General features: G+C 52.9%; 1 protein-coding gene across 1 annotated transcript; it reads right to left on the bottom strand.

The window, feature by feature from the left end:
* Positions 1–6,854: 6,854 nt before the first annotated feature.
* On the bottom strand, positions 6,855–23,544 carry SART1 (spliceosome associated factor 1, recruiter of U4/U6.U5 tri-snRNP). Its single transcript, XM_012778161.2, has 20 exons — positions 23,120–23,544; positions 20,659–20,716; positions 20,319–20,374; positions 19,668–19,794; positions 19,449–19,554; positions 19,113–19,190; positions 18,902–19,001; positions 18,669–18,811; positions 18,339–18,545; positions 17,503–17,627; positions 17,283–17,416; positions 17,061–17,194; positions 9,085–9,258; positions 8,876–8,986; positions 8,595–8,682; positions 8,103–8,193; positions 7,859–7,994; positions 7,279–7,368; positions 7,051–7,172; positions 6,855–6,939 (listed from the first exon to the last, which is right to left on the bottom strand). The coding sequence occupies exons 1-20, from the start codon at positions 23,442–23,444 to the stop codon at positions 6,921–6,923; spliced, it is 2,424 nt and encodes an 807-aa protein (XP_012633615.2). The 5' UTR covers positions 23,445–23,544; the 3' UTR covers positions 6,855–6,920.
* Positions 23,545–23,720: the final 176 nt, after the last annotated feature.

Genomic DNA, 23,720 nt, shown 5'->3' with positions numbered 1-23,720 from the left:
GAGATCGCACCACTGCATTCCAGACTGGGCAACAGAGAAAGACCTCATCTCTAAAAATAACTGACTCCATACCCAGTCAGTTCACATTTCCATGATTATCTCCAAAATGTCTTTTTTTTTTTTTTTTTTTTGAGACACTTTGGGCCACTCTGTTGCCCAGGCTAGAGTGACATGGTGTCAGCCTAGCTCACAGCAACCTCAAACTCCTGGGCTCAAGCGATCCTCCTGCCTCAGCCTCCCGAGTAGCTGGGACTACAGGCACACACCACCACACCTGGCTAATTTTTTCTAGTTTGGCTAATTTCTTTCTATTTTTAGTAGAGATGGGGTCTGGCTCTTGCTCAGGCTGGTCTCAAACTCCTGAGCTCAAGGAATCCTCCCACCTTGGCCTCCCAAAGTGCTAGGATTATAGGCGTGAGCCACTGCGCCCAGCCCAAAATGTCTTTTTACAGTTTGAATCAGTATCCAAACAAGGTGCACGTGGCGCATTCCTTTGGGCATCTCTTGCACCTTTTTAACCTATAACATTCCTCTCTTCACCTTTCCCATGCCTTCATTGGTTGACGAAACTGGTTCACTTGCCCGTAGAATTTCCCACAGGCGTGACTTCAATGACTGTATCTAAGGGTGACGTTTAACACGCTCCTCTGCCCCCTATTCTTCTTGTAAACTGGCAAGTAGATGTACAGGCTGTGGTTTGGGAAAGAATTCACCACAGGTGGCGCTACTCCATCAAGTCACAGGGCTTCTTCTGCTCTTAATGACGAAACATGGTTAATGGGCTCCAGTGTTGTCAGCATGATGCATTATTAGAAAGCTCCCTGTCGACCTCTCATGGGTTCTAGCAGTCGTTGATCATCATTGCCTACATCCTTTATTAATCAGGCATTGCAAAATGGTGATTTTCTAATTATGTCATTAGTTCATGTGTTCTTAGCTGAAAGGTTTCTATAAGGAAAAGCTTTGCCACTGTCAGCCATTTGGTTCCTTTGAAATACAATCAGTACAGGATTCTTCTTCTTCCTTCTCCTCCTCCCCTCCTCCTTCTCCTTTTTTTAGAGACAGGGTCTCTAAAAAAATAACAATACCACCATTATTACTAACAATAAGACTATTAAATGCACTTAAGATTTCATCATAATTCTTTTTATTCTTAGTAGATATCCCACTAGGGATGTAAAGTCAAAATATTGTATTTTTAACTCATTTGAAATAATTCTTTCCTGTGTGTTGTAATGCCACCAACTTGTAATAAAATTAGGTCCATTTGTTTATCTAGATTTTTAGGGATTACTTTTTGATTGATTTACATTTTTAAAAATGTAAAATATTTACCTGGTTCCAAAGTCAAAATTATAAAACAGGGCACAGTCAGAGAAGTCCGGAATCCATCCCTGTTCCCTCTACTCTGTTCCCTCCCTCTCTCTAAACAACCACCTTCATTAATTTTAGTTTATTCCATTCCATTGAAAACACAAGCCTATTGGTATGCATGAACATTGCCACTTTCCTCACCAAAAGTTCTGAGGTCAGTCTAACTTGAGCAAGTTTTGATTCTTCAAGTTTTTTTGCTCTATGAAGAACATGTACACCTTTGTACAGAAAACAACTGGACTATTTAAAAGTAATTTTGTTTTTTGAGACAAGGTCTCACTCTGTCGCCCAGGCTGCCATACAGTGGCATGATCACAGTTCACTATAGACTCGAACTCCTGAGCTCAAGCTATCCTCTACCTCAACCTCCCAAGTAGCTGGCACCACTATAAGCACACTCCATTATGCCTGGCTAACTTTTCTTTTTTGTAGAAATGGGGTCTCACTGTGTTGCCCAGGCTGGTCTTGAATGCCTGGCCTCAAATGATCCTCCCATCTCAACCTCTCAAAAGTGCTGGGATTACAGCTGCGAGTCACCAGGCCTAGCCTAAAACTCACTTTTAAAAGGCTAACTTACAAGACTCAGGGAGGCTTGAGATGGAGCCCAGATCTCGGTGCCTGGGTTGGGGTCGGGCAGCACAGCCTGGAGATGTCGGGGCCCAGTGGGTGGCAGGGAAGGCAGACAGAGCAGTAGCTGGATGGGGAGTGAGGAGGGTGGCTCGGAGCAACCTGCTCTGGCATCCCGGGGGTGTCCCCCACCCGACCCAGTACAGCGAGAAAGGCACCTGCACAGGGGAGCAGGGTGGCATCAACAGCCCAGCCAGGAGTGAGGAGGACAGGCAGTGACGGCTGTGGCCCCAGTGGTAAAGACCTGGAGGGCGCAGGGAGCCAGGCTTCACCAAGCGAAAGGGGGGAGAAGCAGCACAAACACTGCACAGCTGCAGCTACCGGTGTGGCTCGTGGTTTTCAACAGACACAGATGAAGAAATAGGTCTTAAATGTGACATATTTATTTCCTAGCTCTGCCCACTGAGATGGCCCGAGAACAGTGACCCTCCGCAGCACTGAGCACACAAGTGTCCTGGTCTTGGTTTTTATTAATGCCGTCCTTCACTAAAAGTAGCCAGGCCTATTTGGGAAAGTATGAGACATGTCATTCTTTGAGCACTTTCTCAGAGACATAGCAAAAGGACATAGGCCGGGCGTGGTGGCTCACGCCTGTAATCCTAGCACTCTGGGAGGCAAAGGCAGGAGGATCGCTCAAGGTCACTTCGAAATCAGCTAAGCAAGAGAGACCCCATCTCTACTAAAAATAGAAAGAAATTAATTGGCCAACTAATCTATATAGAAAAAATTAGCTGGGCATGGTGGTGCATGCCTGTAGTCCCAGCTACTCAGGAGGCTGAGGCAGGAGAATTGTTTGAGCCCAAGAATTTGAGGTTGCTGTGAGCTAGGCTGACACCACAGCATGCACTCTAGCCTGGGCAACAAAGCGAGACTCTGTCTCAAAAAAAAAAAAAAAAAATTAGCCGGGCATGGTGGCACATGCCTGTAGTCCCAGCTACTCGGGAGGCTGAGGCAGCAGGATTGCTTGAGCCCAGAAGTTTGAGGTTGCTGTGAGCTAGGATGATGCCACAGCACTCACTCTAGCCTGGGCAACAAAGCAAGACTCTGTCTCCAATAAATAAATAAATAAATAAATAAAATTTTTAAAAATGAGATAAAAATATTAAAAAAATAAAAAGACATAGAAGCCAGCTTCAAGGAGTGCCCAGTGGCAAAACATGCGCTAGTTTGTGCGCCAAAATAAATAATAATTGCAGTGGATCATAACCTACTGAATAAAATAGAAATCGATGCGTCCATACAGACATAAATAAATAAATGAATAAATGGAAGATTTGACAAGAAATGGGATGTTTGCATCCTCCCAAAATACCTCCTCCCCAAACATTCCCTAATTACAAAGCAGGAGAGATGCGACTTCCCAGCAGACAAGCTGCAGTCACCCCTTAATCAGGAGAGGGGCGAATGAAGAACATGGAAGAGCAGTGTCACTTCTGCAGTGTCCCTGCCAGAGGTGCACGGCCTGACTCTAACTGCACAGAACCGCAGGCAAACCCAAACTGAGGGGCACTCCGCAACATGACTGGCCGGTAGCCCTCAAACGCACCAAGGTCACGAGGAAATGTAAGGAACTGTCCAGACTGAAGGAGACTAGGGGGACCTAACAAGTCAAGGCAGCAAGTGTAGTCGCCTGGACTGAATCCTTTACTGCAAAGGACATTAGGCTGGGGACCTGGTAGTGGTGGTGGCAGATGGAGAGCCTTTCTGCTGTAATGTTTTAGTGGGCAGGGGTGGGAGTGGGGCTGGGCCAGGTGGGGCTGACCCCTCTGTACCACCAGGTGGAGCTGGCAGACACGGCCCGCCTCGGGCATTTGCAGGTGAGAACATAAGACTCAGACAGCTGGTAACTGGGAGTGGAAGGCAGACACAAACACCCCCCCCCCCAGCTGGGCTTGGCACCCTGGGAGGCCCTGGCTAAGGGTTCACTGACCCTCAGGCCGCCCTTCTAGGGTCACTTGCTCCCAGGTTCCTGAAGGTTGGGGGAAGGAGGTATTGCTGGTGTTGCCCAACTACGGAGCAGCACAACTGGGACAGACCCTCCTTGGGTTCTCCCTGCCCCAGGCACTCAGGCCTCCAAGGGACTTGGTGGTCCCCAGCCTCTCCTAGCCCTGGGCACGTGGAATGGGCTAGAATATGTCAGGGCAGAGCACAGCAAGTCCCCAAGCTGGGGACCCAGAGCCACAGGATGCATAGAGGAAGCTAACAGGCAACACCAACCAGGAGACTTCCTGGAGGCTCGTGAGGGAGCCTTTGGGGTGGCCCTTCTACACCCTGGTTCCAGTCTGCCTTGTTACTAGGGCCCCTCCTGGGGCCAAGCCTGGTGTCCTACCCTGGGTCCACCTTGGCTCTAGACCAGGCCTTGGTTGTTTCTGGCTGTGACAATTTCCTAATAGGGCACTTTCCTAGACAATAAGGTGTGAGCTTCAACACTTGGCCAGGGTCTACGCCCCAAGCCAGGGACAAAAGACTGGCTGGCCACCATCGGAAGCACCTCATGGGCATTTGGGAGGAATGGCCCAAATCCTTCACCCAGCCTGGACACACCAAGCATCCCAAGGACCCCTTCCTAAGTTAGCTGGGGAAGCAGCCAAAGTGAAAATACTAAGACCTGAATCAGATGTCAGTCCGGCCGCGGTGGCTCACGCCTGTAATCCTAGCACTCTGGGAGGCCGAGGCGGGCAGATTGCTCGAGGTCAGGAGTTTGAAACCAGCCTGAGCGAGAGTGACACCTCGTCTCTACTATAGAAATTAATTGGCCAACTTATATAGAAAAAATTAGCTGGGCATGGTGGTGCATGCCTGTAGTCCCAGCTACTCAGGAGGCTGAGGCAGAAGGATTGTTTGAGCCCAGGAGTTTGAGGTTGCTGTGAGCTAGGCTGACGCCACGGCACTCACTGTAGCCTGGGCAACAAAGTGAGACTATCTCAAAAAAAAAGAATCAGATGTCAGGCCAGGCATGGCTCACGCCTGTAATCCCAGCACTCTGGGAGGAAAAGGCGGGAGGATCACTCAAGGTCAGGATTTCAAAATCAGCCTGAGCAAAAGCAAGACCCCATCTCTACTAAAAATAGAAAGAAATTGGCCAACTTAAAATATATAGAAAAAATTAGCCAGGCATGGTGGCATGTGCCTGTAGCCCCAGCTACTCGGGAAGCTGAGACAGGAGGATCGCTTGAGCCCAGGAGTTTGAGGTTGCTGTGAGCTAGGCTGACGCCACAGCACTCTAGCCCAGGCAACAGAGTGAGACTCTGTCTCAAAAAAAAAAGAATCAGATGTCAAAATAAGGGGAGATAAAAGAGCTCAAGAAATTGGCTTGACTTGGCTTTGTAGCACTATTTATTTTTTGCAATGTGGAAACTACATTGCCAAATACTGATGGTTTACTTGACGGCAACTGGGTGTTTATTTGAAACAGTCTCACTCTGTTGCCCTGGCTAGAGTGCCGTGGCGTCAGCCTAGCTCACAGCAACCTCAAACTCCTGGGCTCAAGCGATCCTCCTGTCTCAGCCTCCCGAGTAGCTGGGACTACAGGCACATGCCACCATGCTCGGCTAATGTTTTCTATATATTTTTAGTTGTCCAGCTAATTTCTTTTTTTCAGTAGAGACGCGGTCTCGCTCTTGCTCAGGCCAGTCTCGAACACTTGAGCTCAAACAATCCACCCACCTCGGTCTCCCAGAGTGCTAGGATTACAGGCATGAGCTACTGCACCCAACCAAGGCAACCAGGTTTGCCCCTTGCTTACATTTTTCTCACCCCGAGATTACATTTTTATATGTATACAGTTTTTTTGGCTTCCCGACTTTAAGGAACAGGATCATGATTATTTTTTAAAGCTCACCAGTTTCTTAAATTTATTTTTTGGTTTCATTTTTTGATCTTAAAATTTGTGACCCATCTGCAACGTATCTGGGTGTAGGTGTATGTGGGGAAGGGAGCCGGTTTCCGAGACTCCGAGGAGGCCACTGTCATCTTTGCATCGATTTAGGACTCTTGCGTGTCCCCCAGCAGCTAGGTCAAGCTTACTTCATAGAGCCCAGTCCAAGGAATCATCTTTCCTCGTGGCTTCGTGTGGGCACGTCTCCCCAGAGGCCCGGGCACAGCCCTCCCCACCAGTTCTGAGGAACGCCAGCCCAGCCCGGGGCAGCACACACTGAGCAGTGCTCACACCTCGGACACAGACGTAGGCAGCATGGGAGAGTGAGGACAGGAGATGGCACCTCTGCCCTTCACAGCCCAGTCCTGGACTCTCTGACCAGAAGAGTCACAAGGCAGTGACTCGTGTGGCCATGGAAGCTGGAACAAACCAGAGTGACTGAAGTCTCTAAAAACACCTTCCAGTTCTTACAAGAAAGCTGGCCCTGCAGAGAAGGCATGACCAACAGCCAGGACCCGGCTACTGCACTGGGGTGGGGACTGGGGGGAGGAAACCAATTGGCTTCTCTGGGGCTGGCTGGGGCCCAGGGTCAAGGTGGACTGTCTCGAGTGTCCGGGCTAGTTCTCTCCCGTCATCCCGTTTAGTTACTCTTGTCATCCACCAGCTGGTCTCGCCCAGCATAGGCCACTCACACCACATGTGCTCAGGCAACTGTCCCATCTTGCTCGTGTCTCATTTCCATGTGAATAAGCGAGTAGATGGATGAATGAATGAAGGAGCACATCCAATCCGCACAAAACATCCTTTGATGCAGAGGTGTCTTGACTGTACAAATAGTGGAAGTGAGACTCAGTGAGGTTCGGTGACTTGCCTGAGGTCACACAGCTGACTGGCAGTACAGAGCCCAGCCTATCTGAGGGCATCGCCTGCCCTTCCTCCCAGGTCCAATCCTGGAATCGGCACCATGACCAGGGAGGAAAAAATAAGGAGGGAACTTTATTTAATATTAAGGTTGGGGAGAGGACTGGAGGAGAGGTCGGCCTCACTTGGTGATAGTGTTCCTGCAGAGAGAAGAGGGACATGAGTCTGCAGAGAAGCGGGCACAGGCCTCGCCACCCCACCCAGGCCTGGAGGCCCCACACCAGCCCCTGCCCACCCTCACGCCTACTCACGCGTTCATGCTCTTGCCGCTGCCGCTGAGCACGATGTACGGAGTCTTCTGGGCCTTCTGCTTCTCCTGGAGCAAAGCCACGGTGCCCAGGGGCGTGTCACTGGAGCTCATCTTCTTCAGGAGCTGTGGGGTCAGGGACCAGTCAGCACGAGTGGGAGCAGGCCCCAGAGTGGAGTCAGCCCCAGCACCTGCAGGGGCACAGCCCTGCCGTGTCCCCAAGGGCACCCACCGCCTCCTCATCCAGCTTCTTCATCCGTCGCTCGGTCTTCATCTTGCCTGAGCCCTTCCCGTGGAAGCGGTGGGACAGCTGCCGGAAAGCCTGGGGATACAGAGCACGAGCAGGGAGCTGCAGGGACCCTGGGTGGGACCAGGGCCACCTGTGCCCACAAGGAGCTTCACAACAGGGTGGAAAGTGTCGATTCACCCAACCCAGTGCCAGGGGCTGGGGCTGGCTGGAGGGAGGCAAACCAGGAAGTGTGTGGGGGAGAGCACTCGTGGGGTGGGGGAGAGGAGGGTGGCAGCCTTTGAGGCTGCCAGCCGGCACTGGGGGACAGTTGGGGAAGGGCCTGGACACTCCCCACCAGAATGGTGAGAGCCAGCAAGGGGGGTCAAGCTGTGGCAGGCGGCAGAGGTACCAAGGAACCTACCTGACCCCCTGCCAGGCCTGTGAGGGGCCCACCAGAGACAGAAACCGAGCCAATGGTTCCAATACTTCGCCAGGCCCCGAAGCCAGTGGGAAGCCCAGGGCTCCAGCCTCTTCTTGCCCCGAGGCACTTGGCCAGGCCTCGTCAGCAAAGGGCCCTGCTCACCTCCTTGGGTGTAAGTTTGCGGCCCGTCTCATCCACATACTCGATCTTAACGTCGGGCTTATAGCCGTCCTTCTCCTTGAAGTCCTGGGTGAAGCCGCGGTACTCCTCCCGCCGGCTGTACTTGTCGTCGATGGCCCTGGCATGAGACAGAGGAGCCTCGGTGTGAGCTGCTGCCCGCCTGCTGTGTCCCAGCAGCCCCAAACTGGCACAGGCCCCGGGACCCCAACACGCCCACCACACTCACATCTTGTCCTCGATGCAGTACACAGCCGAGGGCAGGGACTTGTTGGGGGCCTTCACCCGGGCCACCTTCTGCACAGTGGTCTCCAGCAGCCCTGGGGACAGATGTGAGACTCCAGGCTACCCAACTGCTCAGAGACACAGCTCCAGGGCAGCCTGAGGCGAAGCAGGCCTGTGGCCCCAGCAGCACAGCGGGCACCACGGGGCCAGCATACCATGGAAGGGAACGCGACAGGCCAGCTCCATGGCAGAGCTAGCATCTTAACACCACGGCCCCTCTGTGCTGAAGCCAGAACAGTTTCTACTGCCCCGACTCCTTCCTGGACAGACACTGCTGTGACCCCATTCCCAAGGGGGAGGGGGGAGGAGTGGCTCGGGGCATGGGGACTGAGACACAGAGGCGGTGATGCGAGCTGAGGAGGCCCTGCCCGTCCTGCCTCGCCCACAGGCACCCAAAGCACGCAGGCCGAGGCTCATGCTGCCCTGGGCTCCTCACCTTTGTTCTGACACAGGAGCAGGGCGGCCGCCAGCCCCCTGTTCACGATGGGCTCCTCGTCCAGGATGGTGGTAGAGGAGGCGGAGAACTGGGGACGGCACAGGTGGGGGTTAGCGGGCACCAGGGCCCGTGCGACTCCCCTCATTTAATCCCAGACAACCCGAGGTCTACAGAGCCCATTCCACAGATGATAAGGCTGAGGCTCTGGGACACTGAAGGACTTGCCAGGCGCTCTGTCCCCAACCCCAGCCCCCACCCCACCGGCAGCGCAGCCTCCTCACATCCTGCTGCTGCTTCTCTTCATCCAGGTTGACTGTGCTCCAGCCGATGTTCTCCTCACCGTCCGATTCGGAGCCCCCATTGGCCGAGCGCTCCTCATCTCGTTCAAAGTCCTGGGGGACAAAAGACCAGGGTCATCTTGGGCAGCCCCAGCCCCGCCAGCCCACCCTACCTGAGCACCGAGGCTCGAGGACAGACACCCAAGACCCACCATGAGCTCCTCCTGCTCCCCACGGTTGCCGGCCAGCCCGTAGGTGGGGATCTCCCCCAAGGTGCGGCAGAACTCAGACGTGGCGTTGAACACGATGGCCCCCTTCCGCTCAGGGTCCTCATCCTCCTCCCAGCCCCGCTGGCGAGACTCCAGCTTCTTCACAATCTCCACCACCTGGGGGAGGGAGCAGCTGTGGGCAAACCCGGAAGTTTCTGGGGTGATGCCATTGAGACCCAGGATCCCAAGGGTCCTCCTGGTGGCAGCAAGATAAGCCATTCCCACAGCCACACTGGACCTCCAATTGTTCCCCACTTCCTCTCTGATGCCCCAAGGCCATTCTCCACTCTGCATGTATCTCACTAGATCCTTCCTCTGCTCCAAACCCTTCCATGGCTCCCTACTGCCCTTTGAATTAACATCCAAAATCCTACACGGCCCTCCCTGACCAGGCCTGTGCTAACCCCTCTCCAAAGCCCCTCAAGGCACTACCTATACCTCAGCCCCATGCACTTTCTCCCAGGGTCCCTCCTGCCACCCGCTCCTCCCCTGGCAAGCTCCTGTTTCAGGACTCAGTGTAAACAGCATTTCTTCCAGAATCCCTTCCCTGAGGCCACAGGGCAGCCAGATGGCCCACTCTCTTGACTTCCCACAGGCCAGCTTCTCGCTTTCCACTTCACCCAGAAAGCAGGCGCCACGAGAAGAGAACTTCCTTGTGCTGCCAACATGGAAACCAGCAACCCACGCATGGGCAGCCGCACCCTCTGCCTTCCCTCCTGTCGCAGCAGATGCCTGGCCACACACACAAAGGTTATCTAGTATCTTCTGTCTTTTAAAACCATTCTCCCTCAGCCCTGCAGCCCCCATTACAACAAACTCCTCAGAGAAGTTTCTAGTCACCATGTCCACTTCTGGACCCTCTTCCTTCCATTTTATCATATTATGTGTATTTTTCAATGAACATCAGAAACATAAGGGGGCATACCCAACACATGAATATGATTTCCTAAATAACAACCAAACCAGCATGCCCATTCCCGTGGCCGGCTGAGAAACAACACTGCTCACACCCTCCCAACGCTGAGTGTTGCCCCCATCGGTGGTCACGATTCACCAGCTTGTCTTTACAACGTCACCACATAAGGACTGAACCCTGACCAGAGTCATTGGGTTGTGCATTTTTAAAGTGTTATGTAATCTGAATCACACTATATGATTCTTCTATGATTTGCTTCTTGAAAAATATATATTTTAGAGGTTAATCTGCCATGAGGGGTATACACGATATGAATGCACCTGGATCTAGTTACCTGGCCCACTGAGGATGGACTTTTTTTGTCATCACAAACAACCCAGCTACGAGCCATCTGATGTCTGTCTCCGGGTGCACCTGGGGGACTGCCTGGGAGTGGGACGTGGGCAGGCCCTGAGCACATTCTTCCGGATCATGCACCATTTCCCAATGTGCCAATCTGATTAGATCCACCTGTGTGGCCGGTCACATGTGAGTGTGACAGCATACCTAAGAATTCTGGTCCTATATGTCCTCCCTCACCCTGCCAGACTTTGACATTTCTGTTGCATTGCGTGGGTGTGACAAGGCACAGCATTGTTTTAGCTCACATCCCAGTGACAATGACGACTGACGCAGCTGGGCCCTGTTGGGTGTCCCCTGCATCTAGCCTTCCTCTTCTGTGGAACTGCCTGAGTTCTGCCTGTTTTTCTGTTTTGTTGATTTTTTTTGTCTCTATATACTCTTTTTTTTGTTTTGTTTTTTGAGACAGAGTCTCGCTTTGTTGCCTAGGCTACAGTGAGTGCTGTGGCGTCAGCCTAGCTCACAGCAACCTCAAACTCCTGGGCTCAAGCAATCCTGCTGCCTCAGCCTCCTGAGTAGCTGGGACTACAGGCATGTGCCACCATGCCCAGCTAATTGTTTCTATATGTATTAGTTGGCCAATTAATTTCTTTCTATTTATAGTAGAGACAGGGTCTTGCTCTTGCTCGGGCTGGTTTCGATCCTGACCTCGAGCAATTCGCCCGCCTCGGGGTCTCCCAGAGTGCTAGAATTACAGGCGTGAGCCACCACACCCAGCCTCCTTAATTTTCTTTTGAAATGTTTTTACTTTGAAGTTCTCTCTCTAAGGTGTGAAGTAAAAACCTAATTTCTTTTTTCTGGAAGCAGGGTCTCACTCTGTCGCCCTGGCTAGAGTGCAACGGCTCACTCCAGCTTCCAACTTCTGGGTTCAAGCAATCCTACTAACTCAGCCTCCCCGGTAGCTGAGACTACAGGTATGCACCACCATGCCCCACTAATGTTTCTATTTTTTTGTAGAGATGGAGTCTCGCTCTTGTTCAGGCTGGTCTCAAACTCCTGAGCTCAAGCTATCCTCCCCCCCTCAGTCTCCCAGAGTGCTAGAATTACACACCTGAGCCACTGTGCCATTCATCCTCTTCATATCCAAATTCTCTGTAGGACTGGTCACAACTGATCGTTATCTTCCTCTTAAGACCCTTTCCCTACATGGCTTCCAGGATGACACATTCTCCTCTTTTACCTTCCTCACTTGCACTTTCTCCAGCTCTTCTCCTGGGACCCTAAGTTCTCTTATTTTTTAGTAGATCCCCTTCTTATTTTTAACATATATATACATGTGCAGATAATTTCTTTCTTTTTAAACACTTTACTGAGGCCTATGTCTCTTCTCCTCTTTACCTAGCCTCACTCTCTTGGTGACTCCAGCCAATCCCATGGCTTTAAATTCTACCTATATACTCACTTCCACATTATATCACTGGTCCCAGCCTCTCTTCTGAAGTTCAAATTCATGCATTCAACTGCCTACTCAATATCACCTCTCTCTAATAAAGAGGCCTCTCAAACTTTACCAAAATCAAACACTTGATTTTTCCCCCACACCTGTTCTTCCCCTGGTCTTTCCCATCTCAGTGACTGGCCCTACCAGTTAGTTAGCCAGCTGTTCCAGTCAGAATTCCTGGGAGTCATCCCCAACTTCTCTAACCCACTCACAATCCATCAACAAATACTGTCAATTCTACCCTCAAAAATTATATTCCAGACTGGGCGTGGTGGTTCACGCCTGTAATTCTAGCACTCTGGGAGGCCAAGCCTGAAGGATTGCTCAAGGTCAGGAGTTTGAAACCAGCCTGAGCAAGAGCGAGACCCCATCTCTACTAAAAATAGAAATAAATTAATTGGCCAACTAAAAATATATAGAAAAAATTAGCCGGGCATGTTGGCTCAGGCCTGTAGTCCCAGCTACTTGGGAGGCTGAGGCAGGAGGATTGCTTGGGCCCGGAGTTTGAGGTTGCTGTGAGCTAGGCTGACACCATGGCACTGTAGCCCAAGCAACAGAGTGAAACTCTGTCTCGAAGGGGAGGGGGAGGGGGAGGGGGAGGGGGAGGGGGAGGGGGAGGGGGAGGGGGAGGGGGAGGGGGAGGGGGAGGGGGAGGGGGAGGGGGAGGAGAGGAGAGGAGAGGAGAGGAGAGGAGAGGAGAGGAGAGGAGAAAGAACAGTGCTAGCCAGGCGCAACAGCACACACCTGTGGTCCTAGCTACTCGGGAGGCTGTGGGAGTGAGACAGAGTCCTCCGCCCAGCAGCACAGCCCCAGAGATGCTCCTTGAGCAGGTTGATCCCCTCTGCCCTCGGGGCCCTGGGTACTCCATGTCCTCTCAGCTCCCAATGGCTTAGATCTCAGGTCAACTGTCACCTCTTAGGGGGCCCTTCCCTGACCATCCTATTTCAAATAAGAATGCTTACCCCTCACTCCTTTCTAGGGCCTTGGCTTTGGGAATCTAGCTTCATGGTGTGATCGGCCACATTATTTTCTTACTTTCTTCCACCTCCTCACACTAGAGCTTCAGAAGTTCCTTGAGGACAGAGACTTTAGTGCTTTCGGGCACTGACACATTTACTGCTTAAGGAATGACTGACTCTGCACTATGTGCCCTGTGAGGACAGAGACCTGCTCCACCTTGCTCCCCGTGACATCCCCAGCAGCAGCACCGTGGCATGTGGCAGGGGCTTGGTCAGCGTGGGAATGTGGGAAGGAAGGAGAAAAGGCAGGTTTTCAAGATGTCCCTTCTCTTCATCCCGACACTTCTATTCTAAGCAAACGACTCCATAGAGGTACAAGGCTCTGTGCCCAGGGACACCCAGGAACACTGCTGGCCGCGAAAACGGGAAGCTGCAGAGTCTCAAAGCCAGCATGCAGCTGCTTCCCTTCATGTTCCCTTCAGCAGCGTGCCCTGACACCCAGCTGCTCCTGCTGACACACCTCCCCTGCGGTCTGAGGCCTGTTTTCCTCTCACACTCAAAGTTCTTAAGGGACTAAACGTGTGTCTAGTGAGGTCTGTCCTGCTGCCTCCCCATCACCACCTCCAAACATTTCCACTCCTTTCTTCCTCCTGCAACAATCCCAGGCCCACTGTGGCTCATGCCGCCAGCCTGTGTCACCTGCTATTCCTTCCTCGCCCTCGCACCTCCCAAATTCCTCACTCTCCCCTTCCTATACAAAGGACTTCAGCACCCCACTTACTGTCTTCCCTCTTGGTGACCTATAGTTCAAAATGGCCCATCCACTAACTGCCCCAGAGCTTCCCTGCCCTCCTCACCTCCGGTGATCACCTCCTCAGCCCTTCCCCTCCCAGGGGCACCCTGCTGTCTTTACCATCACCAGTGGCCACACGCCTTCAAAATCTCAGTTCCAAGGACCCTATCTGCTCCTGCTCATTTGCTCTACTAACCCCAGTCTAGCAATTCCACCGCATCAAGACTCCAGGCTCTGTCCTCACATCCGTCGCTCCCTCCTGTCTTGTCCTTTATTAGCCAGCTTGGAGTTGGGGGGCATCAACAGAATCCCTCCTCTGTAAAGACCTTAACTGCCTTGCCCGCCTCCCTAGAAAGCCCAGTTCTGCTTAATCCCAACCACCTGCCTACTCACAGACTACAGGACTACCGCAGCTGAACACCGCCAGAGAGATCCACAGATGGGCTCCGCGGTCCCCTTAAATCCATGGCTGATGGAGGAGCCCCACCAATCTCCAGTGAGCCTACTCTTCCTCCATGGGTGTCTCCCCCCTCATACCTCCCTGCTTCCCCCTCCCCACACCTCCCCTTCCTCTCCTCCTCACACCTTCCCCTTCCACCTCCTCACATCTCACCTCCTCACACCTCCCCCTCTCCCCCCCTTCCTTCCAACTCCCCCTTCTCCTCCTCACACCCCCCCCTCCCCTTCCTTCCAACTCCCCCTTCTCCTCTTCACACCTCCCCCTCTCCCCTTCCTTCCAACTCCCCCTTCTCCTCCTCTAACCTCCCCCTCTCCACACCTCACACCTTCCAAGGGTGTCTCCCCCTCCTCCCACCTCACACTTCCCACTCACTTACCATGCTGCCTCTTCACTAGAAAACACCAGGACACTCAGACAGGGGCTTCCTTAACTTCCCCCAGCCAAAGTTACCTGCATCTGCTATCCCCCTTCCCCATCTTCTCTGCTGCAATAAATGAGAACACAACCTGGCTTCTCTCAAAGCCACCCTCCACCTGTACTCTAGACCCCATCCCTGCCTGTAAATATCTTTTTTTTTTCCATTTCCAGCTCTTCTAGGGAAAAATATCTTTCTTTCTCCTCTTCCATCATTAATTCCTCCCTCTCTCCTATTTTGACATCAAACATATTCTAGAATCTCCATCATTAAAAAAAATCCTTTGAAGATATGAAACTTGATTGACTACTGGCTAAATAAAGAAACTAAAAAGAAGGCTGTGCATGGTGGCTCATGCCTGTAATCCTAGCGCTCTGGGAGGCTGAGGCAGGAGGGGCACCTGACCTGAGGTCAGGAGTCTGAGACCAGCCCTGAGCAACATTGAGACCCCATCTCTACAAAAAATAGAAGAAATTAGCCAGGCGTGGTGGCACACTCCTGTAGTCCCAGCTACTCAGGAGGCTGAGGCAGGAGGATGGCTTAAGCCCAGGAGCTGGAGGTTGCAGTGAAACATGATGACACCACTGCACTCCAGCAGGGGCGAAAGAGCAAGATTCTGTCTCAGACAAAAAAAAAAAAAAAAAGAAAAGAAAAAGAAACTAAAAAGACATTTTTGTGGATAACTGGGAAATTTTGGTATATGGATTATTTATGGAATTTTCAGGGCCATGTGGCAATGTAGGAAAATGTCTTTATTTTAAGATGTCTGCTGAAGTGCTTATGGGTGAAAGCATCACGACATCAGCATGACTTCTGGTGGTTCAGGAAAAAAGGAAAAAAGAACCGTGACAAAAGTTTATAATTATTTAATCCAGAGGAGACATAAATAAAGGTGCCCACTATAATATGCATTTAGCTTTTCTGCATATAAATGGTGTAGAGGATGCTTCACGCATGTTTCAAAAACTTGCTAATGTGCAGCCAAGCTGAGAACCACTGGGCTACATGACCTTTACAATCCTTTATGATTCTTGGATATAATTTTTAAATGCTGATGCTACCAACCATCAAATATGAAAAAAAAAAAAACCTCCCTCAACTCACACCCTCTTCAGCTTATTGCTCCATTTCTCTGTTCCTCTTTAGAATCAAGCTGGGCAAACTATGGCCCACCACCTGTTCTTATAAATAAAGTTTTATTAAAACCTGACCACACCCATTCATTTACATGTGGTGTGTGGCTGTTCTCCCTACCATGGTAGAGCACCTGAGCAGCTTCAACAGAGACCTTAGACCTCAAATGTTGACCATCGGGTCCCCTCAACAGAAAGTGTGCCCCATCCTGCTCTAAGCAACTGTCCCAGCTGCTGTCCTCACTTCCTCACGCCCCATCTTCCCAGTCCTCTGGAATCAACCGAACTGCCTCTGCCATGCCAACTCTGACTTCCCCTCCTCACTCCCTCACCTCTAAACCCTTTCCTGGCTCCTGAGGCCTCATTCCTGCGGCTTCCCTCGGGCTGCTGCTTCTCCAACTCCCCTGCAGGAGACCCGCCTCTACCCAACATGGTGAGCCCTGGGGCTCCCTCTGGCTTCCTCCCTCTCAAGCTCCTCTCTCCCCCTAGGTGGGAAGTATAGGGTTAAAAATGCAGCCTCTGGAGGCAAGCTGTCTGAATCCCAGCTCTGCCAACTTGCCTAATGCCTATGCCTCAGTTTCCTCATCTATAAGATGAAAACAAGAGAAACTTCCTCACAAGGTGTTGCTGTGAGGATTAAATGAATCAATACACACAAAGCACCTGAGCAGCGCCCGGCATATTAAGTGTCCTGGTAAGGTCAGTGATGACCATGGCCTCGAGGGCCTCCCCCACCAACCCACAACCCGACACCAGCCCCACCAACACCTCCACCTCGGCTCACTCCACACCACCCTCACTCTCTGCTCCAGCCCATCTGGAACACTCTAAGGCCATTTCTCCTGAAGACACTGCTGTCCCCACTGCCACTACCCCCAAATCTCTGCAAGTTTGGCTCCTTGTGTCACTCAAGTCTCAGCTCAAATGTCACCCTTTGAAAGGTCTTCCTTGAACATCCCATCTAAGATCCCAACCCTCCCACTACTCTCTTATGTCATCTTGGTTTTGTCTGCCCAACTCTCATCACTATCAGAAGTGACAGTTTGCTCCTGTCTTCACAAGGTCACTGCTGCCACCCAACAACACCCGAGAAAAGTCAGCTCCATGAGCACAGGGCCCCTCAGCTGTCCTCTTCACCAGTGACCCCAGCCCGAGAATAATGCTGTCCTCACGGCAGCCATCAACAAACATCCACAGGAAGAGAAGACTCGAGGCTCCAACCACTAAAATGAATATGTTGTGGTGAAAACACCACAGAAATCTAGAAACCTGCTCACAACATGACATTACACAGAAAACAGACTTCAAATGGGAATGTGGCCGTTGCCTACAACACAGGTGCTCATAAGGACAAGCTGCCACAGACTCACTGGTGCCCTCAGCCCGCCAGCACCCAGTCTCACCTTCTCACCACTGTCTCGCAGCTGCTGCAGCTGCCGCAGCCGGCGCCCCTTCTCCAGCTGCTTCTGCAGCTCCAGCTCTGCCTCATCCTCCTCCAGTGCCTCCAGGGATCCTGATGGCGAAGCGCCACCCTCCTCTAAGGGAAACACAGGGGATGCCTGCTCAGACCACCTCCCTGCACCCGGGCTCCTCCTGTCCCTGCCTCCTCTGGCCGGGCCCCTCACCCTCATCACTGATGTCCATGTTCTCCACTCGAGTGTCATCCGATGGTGGGGGCTGGGACGTGGGCTCCTTCTCTTCCTCATCCTGGGCCTCCTCCTCCACCTCGGGCACTCGGCGCCGCCCCCGGCCCCGCACTCTGAGAGATGGAAGCTCTCCAGTAAGCATCGGCTCCTCAGCCAGCCCAGCCCAGCCCTCACACCCCACCTCCGTATCTGAACCCACCTGGAACCAAAGTCCCCATCTTGAGTCTGGTCCCCAAGAGGCAGCAAGTCATCCGCCCGCACTACCACCTCCTTCTCCTTCTTGCGGATTTTCTTCACCCGCCGTTTGGTCTTTTTAAAGGTCACCTGAGGGGAAGCGAGGAGAGACATGAGGTGGGGAAGGGGCCAGGTTGGCCAGCCATAAGCCCACAAGGGTAAACACTTCTTTAGTGTGACTCTGTGCCAGCCACTGCCCAAAGCACTTCCCATACATGACCAACACCTGACATGGCTGTGCAACTGTCATCCCGCTTGTGAGGTGAGGAATCTGAGGCATGAAGAGGTTAAGTACCTGGCCCAAGGTCACCCAGCTCTTAAGCAGGAGGCCAGGGCTGGGAACCTTGGTGGTCCAGCCCGAGTCCTGCTCTTACCCACTTGGCCAAGACACATACCATGCCAGCTGTCTACTGTTGTTCCCACAGTCACTCCACATGCGAAATCCACACATACCATAATATTGCCATTTACCCCCATCACTACAAATCCTCGCAGCAACCTCAGGAGGTGGCTCCTGTCACTGATATTTCATATGCACCATCCCAGGATCAGTTAAATGACTCACCCAAGGCACAGGCTGGCAGCATAGCAGAGCCTGAACACAAACTCAGGCCCATCTGGCTCAATAGCCCCTGTTCCATCTACACCCTGCACCTCCCCTGGGCTGCCATTTACCGCCCACCCATGAGGCCAAGCACTTCGTGAATGTGGATACTCATCGCCCTCCCTCCTCCATGTGTGCGGACAGCTCGTAACCCAAGGGGAGGGAGGATCACCACCCCAAAGCAGGGGAGGGCTCACCATCTCCTCAGGCGTGAGGTACTCAGAGGCCAGCCGGGGGCCCACTGTGCTCAGGGACTGCGCTTGCAGCCGCAGCTTGGCCCGGATCTCTTCCAGCTCCCGCTCCCGGATACCATCGGCCATGCCGCCCTGCTCCAAGCGGAAAGAGTGCAGCCGCTCTCCCTCGAGCTCCTCATCGTACTTGGACAGGATGGATCGAGGTTTTTGCTGCAAGGCAAAAGGTACAGGTTGGGACACAGCTGACGCTGAAAAGCCATGGAGCCACCATCTCTTCATAGCCTCCGCTCCCAATGCCCTGTGCCCCAGCCACCCACCCCAACCAGAGCATGCCTGTGCCAAGTCGTCCACGCTCTCGTCCTCTGCATAGGGCAGGTAGTCGGGCTTCTTCTTCCTCAGCTCCACATTTTTCTCTGCCCGCTCCTTATCCACCAGGTTCACGTTCACGAGCACATCCTCCTCCTCCTGCAGCACACCTGGGCACAGGGCAGAGGCAGTGGCCGTTCACATGTGCCCATGATTCAGCAATGCCTGTGCCCCCAGCCAGAGCACCCAGCTCAGCTCACCTTTGTCCTTAAGGGTGAGGATCATGGTCTCCCCTTCACGGAAGGAATCTATGGCGTGTTCCACAGTGAGGCCCTGCAGGTCCCGGGCACTGTACAGGTCCTAAGAGGGAAGGTCCAGCTGAGTCACCAAGACCAATCTACCCATCCCTGGGATCCTAGCACCAAGGCCACCAGTGCCCCCTCCACCAACCTCCCGGGATTGCAGCCTCACCTGCCGCCTCTGCCCAAACTCCTCTTCCACCAGAGTGCTGACTCCAAACTCTTGGTCCATCTCCTCTAGCAGCTTGGCCTGAGACACAGGGAGGGAGTGACCTATGACCTCAGACCACTCAGCGTCACCAGAAAACACATGTGGCTCTATCAAGTGGAGTACAGAAACGGCAGGCCTTACAGGCAAGCTGCTGAGAGCCCAAAGCAGATGCCACTGACCACAGTCCTCCTGCTCTCTAAGCCCCACGTCACCTTCCACAGGTCAGTCTCCTGCCTTGCCGCCCAGTCAAGCCACCAGAGGCGAATGGCAACCACCTCAAGCTACCCAGTCACTCACCCTCTTCTCTGCCAGGTCCTTCTCCTTCTGCAGCTGCCGGCTCCTCTCGATCCAGGCTGCAGTATCGTCCAACCAGGGGTCATCCTCTCCTAGTGTCTTTATCTTCCTGACCATGGAAGAAAATGACACTCTGGGAGTCCAGCTCCTGCTCCCCCACGCCAACTCAAGAGGCAGCCCCCTCAGCACTTCCCTTGCCCGCCCTGGCCAGGACCCCCTCACCCCAGCTTTTGGTTCAGCAGTCGCTTTTCCTTGGCAGCCGCTAGCTTCTCCCGTAGCTCCTCGCGCTGTCGCAAGGCCATGGGGTTGATGACATCAGCTGTCACGGGCTCCTCCTTGGTGCCCGCCTCTGGAAGGGGGGCCCAGACGTGAGGCTATGCCCGCCCATGGCTGGTGGGAGAGGAGGGAGCCACTCACCCTGCCCCCTTCCAGCTCATGGGGCCAGAAGGGGCCAGGAGAGGGGGGGAAGAATCCTTCACCTCCCTACTCCCACTGTGTCCCCACGCTCTCATGTCACCCTGTACAGCAAGACAGGATTCTGTGTGTCCTCCATAGCCCCTCAAATCATGCACTGAAGAAAATAACAGATCAACCCCCCTGCACAGACCAGTGCAGCAACTGTGCACATCTTCGGCCCATCCAGTACCACCTCCCATCCAGGGTGAGTATGCGATGGCCAAGTGCTCCAACTCAGCAAGCAGAGTCCCAGATCCCCACTGTGACAGCAAGGAGGGACCTCGTGCCTTCTGGCAAATAAGCGTGCATGAGACCAGTAAATGGTGCTGAATCTGCACTCTAACCCCACTTTCTTCAAAGACCCCTTCGGATGGCCTCTTGCCCTCACCCAAACCCCATCCTTGGCCTTACACTCACCCTTCTTGACAGCATTGACCTCCAAGGGTTTCAGCCCCAACTTTGCGCGGAGTTTACTAAGGACAAAAGATACGAGTGTTAAAGGCTGTCAAAGAAATGGGCATCAAGTACATTCCTGGACGGAGAGGAGATAAAACAGAGTGGAAATGAGTGGTCCTAAGGGTTCCAAACACAAGGTCTGACCTAGGCATCCTAAAGAATTCAGAAGGGCACTGGCCTCCAAGCAGGGAACGTGGGTGCTAGGCCTGACCTGTCCTAACCAGCCTCCCCAGGGGCTGCCCAAGAAACCACCTGTCTTCAAAAGAAAAGAATAGAAAATAAGAAGAGAGATAGTACTCACTTGGTCTCCTCGATGCTGAGTGAGGAGGCATCTCCTGAGTTACTTTTGGAGCTGGCAGCTGGAACAAGAAGAAGCATGTTTAGCTCAAGAGCTAAAGCATGTTTAGCTCAAGAGCTAAAGCATGTTTAGCTCAAGAGCTAAACATGAGGCCAAGAAGCCAGCATCATTGGCTCTAGCTGCAAGGTCAAAGATGAGGGCCCCTCACCAGCACCTGAGCCTGCTGAGACATCAGAGAACAGTAGCCTTCTTCCACCTGAGCTCCCGACCAGCTCTTCCTGCCTGAATAGTCTCAGAGCCCTGGTCTTTTTGCAGGCCTTCCTTTCCTGACCCAAGAGGTCCAACTTCCAACTCTTCCTGCAGCCTTCTCCCTGCCTTCTCTATTTTTTTATTTTTTTTTTTTAGAAGAGACAGAGTCTAGCTATGTTGCACAGGCTGGTTTTGAACTCCTGGCCTCACGCAATCCTCCTCAGCCTCGTTAGCTGGGACTACAAGTGCCCAGCTGCCCGCTCTACTTTTATATATTCTGTGTCTTCAACCTAAACTGTTCTCGCTGGTCTTACTCTAACAAAATCCTATCCAAATGCAAAGATCAAACACCATGTCCCTCATGAAGCACTATTCAACTACTGATCAGAATTAACTGCTTTCCCCTGAACTCCACAGCATGGTCAGTCACTTCTGTGTCTGTTCCTCCCCACAGGGCAGGTAATGAGGGAATGTGCTGGCAGCATGATTATGTCTTCTGTGCAATTCATGTAGTCGAGAGAAACATTTTAGGTGTTTGTTCTGTGCTGGATGTTGGGGACAGAGATAAATAAGCATTTTGGACCTCCTCCACCCACCTCACAAACAGCACATCACTTCACTCAACACCAGAGAGAGGAGTTGGACACCATCGGATGGAGGTCCCTCGAGAGCTGCCACCATGAGCTCTTCCTTTCCTATCTCCCCAACCCCCATTCCACCTCCTCCTCCTTTATCCTAAAGGTTACTCTCTCCACCTGAGCCCTGGAGCCTAACCTCTCTAGGCTCTCTCCAAGATCACCAGCCTCCTTATTTCTAAATCCAGTGGATTCTTTTCAGTTCTGGTCTTGCTCGAACACCTGTGGTATGAGACTGTTGATCACTGCCTAACTATAGTCCCTTCCCACAGATCCCAAGACACAAAATCCTCTGGTGTTCCTGCCTTTTTGACTACTCTGTCTCCTTTTTTGTAGCATCTTCCTCTGCCCACTACTAAAATATTGGCTTTTGTTTTTTGTGTTTTTTTGTTTGTTTGTTTGTTGTTTTTTTTTTGAGATAGAGTCTCACTCTGTTGCCTGGGCTAGGGTGCCATGGCATCAGCCTAGCTCACAGCAACCTCAAACTCCTGGGCTCAAGTAGTCCTCCTGCCTCAGCCTCCCGGGTAGTTGGGACTACAGCCATGCGCCACCATATATACTTTTTAGTTGGCCGGCTAATTTCTTTCTATTTTTAGTACAGATGGAATCTTGCTCTTGCTCAGGCTGGTCTCAAACTCCTGAGTTCAAACGATCTGCCCGCCTCAGCCTCCCACAGTGCTAGGATTACAGGTATGAGCCACCATGCCCGGACAAAATATTGGCATTTCTTGGGTTCTACTCCTGACCCCAGCCTTTCACTCCACGTTCTCTAAGGGGGCTTCAGTGGCCATTACTCATGACCCTCAAACTGCTCTATGCAGCCCAAACCCTGGGTTCCCCCATGCACATCAACCCCAATACTCTCCAAAAGTGAATTATCCCCCAAATCTTCTTCTCACCTCAATCCCAGTAGATGACATCGCCGCCCACCTAGCTGCTCAAACCAAAATTCAAGAAATCATCCTCTATTCCTTCTTCTCTCCGTCATCCAAGCACTAAGTTCTGTTAATTCCTCCTCCAAAAATCTGTCCACTTCTCTCCAACTCACTGCTGTTGCCTCAGTGCAGGCAGCCTTCACCTGGGTCTAGAACCCTCCACATTTCCCAGCCTCCAGTCCTGACCACCTTTGACCAAGTACTCAATGCAGTGATCTTTACAAAATAAGAATCTGAGCAACTCACTGCCCAAATCCACGGCTCCCTACCACTCTCAGGACGAGTCCAGGTTTCTTTAAACTACAGTACCAGAGCCTCCGTGTTCGGACCCCTGCCTATTTTACTGCCCAATGAGCCCTACACGATTCCCCCTATGCCAGGTTTTCTCTTGCCTCTGCACACGGTAGTACCACTTCACTCATCACCTAATACGTTTACTGAGGGCCTGTGATGTACTAGCAATTGAAAACAGAAGACTTCTGCCCTCATAGACCTAAGCAGAAAAAGTCAAACTTTATCCCCAAATAACCATAGAAGACTGATAAGTGCTGATGATGGGAGCCTGGGGTGCTTCGCGGGCACTGAGGACCCGCAGCCCCCGGGACCCCCACCCGCCCCGCCCCCTGCACAGGCCCCGCTCCTCACCGGCCTCGTAGCCGTCATCGCGCTTCTCCCGCTTCACGCGCCGCTCAGAGGGCTCCGCCAGGCTGCGATCCCGCCCATGCGCGCCGCTCCGGGCTTGGGCTTCGGCTTCGGCCCCGGCCCCGCGCCGCCCGCTCCCGCGCTCGCTTCCACGCTCTCGGCTCCGCTTCCGTCGTTCGCCGCCGCTGCCGCCACCGCCGCCACTCCGATGCTTATGCTTTTTGTGCTCCCGGTGCCGAGGCGGCTGCTCGGTGGCGCCCCCGGTGCCGGCCGCCGCCGTCGTCCCGGCCGCCTCCTTCTCTCCGCGGTGCTTCTTTGACGACCCCATCGCAGCACTTCTGTCCCGAGTTCGGCGGCCGCCGAGCCCCGACGACGCAAAATGGAAACACTTCCGGGTCGCTCGGCAGCCGCTGTCGTGTTGCCGGAAACCAAGAGTGGCTACTTCCGTCGTTCGTTCCGTAGCCTGCCCCAAAGGCTCATGGGAAGGCTGGGATTGGGGCCCGACTGCGCATTCGCGGCTGCTTCAGGTCCAGTTGCGCGTGCGCCCCACCAAGGGCGCAAAGTTAGCATGGAGAAGATCGGACACCAGAACCTCTGAAGTCTT

This window comes from Microcebus murinus, chromosome 4 (assembly GCF_040939455.1).
Source record: "Microcebus murinus isolate Inina chromosome 4, M.murinus_Inina_mat1.0, whole genome shotgun sequence".
NCBI lineage: Eukaryota > Metazoa > Chordata > Mammalia > Primates > Cheirogaleidae > Microcebus > Microcebus murinus.
Note: the sequence above shows the minus strand (reverse complement) of the source record. Positions and strands in the feature narration are given on the sequence as shown.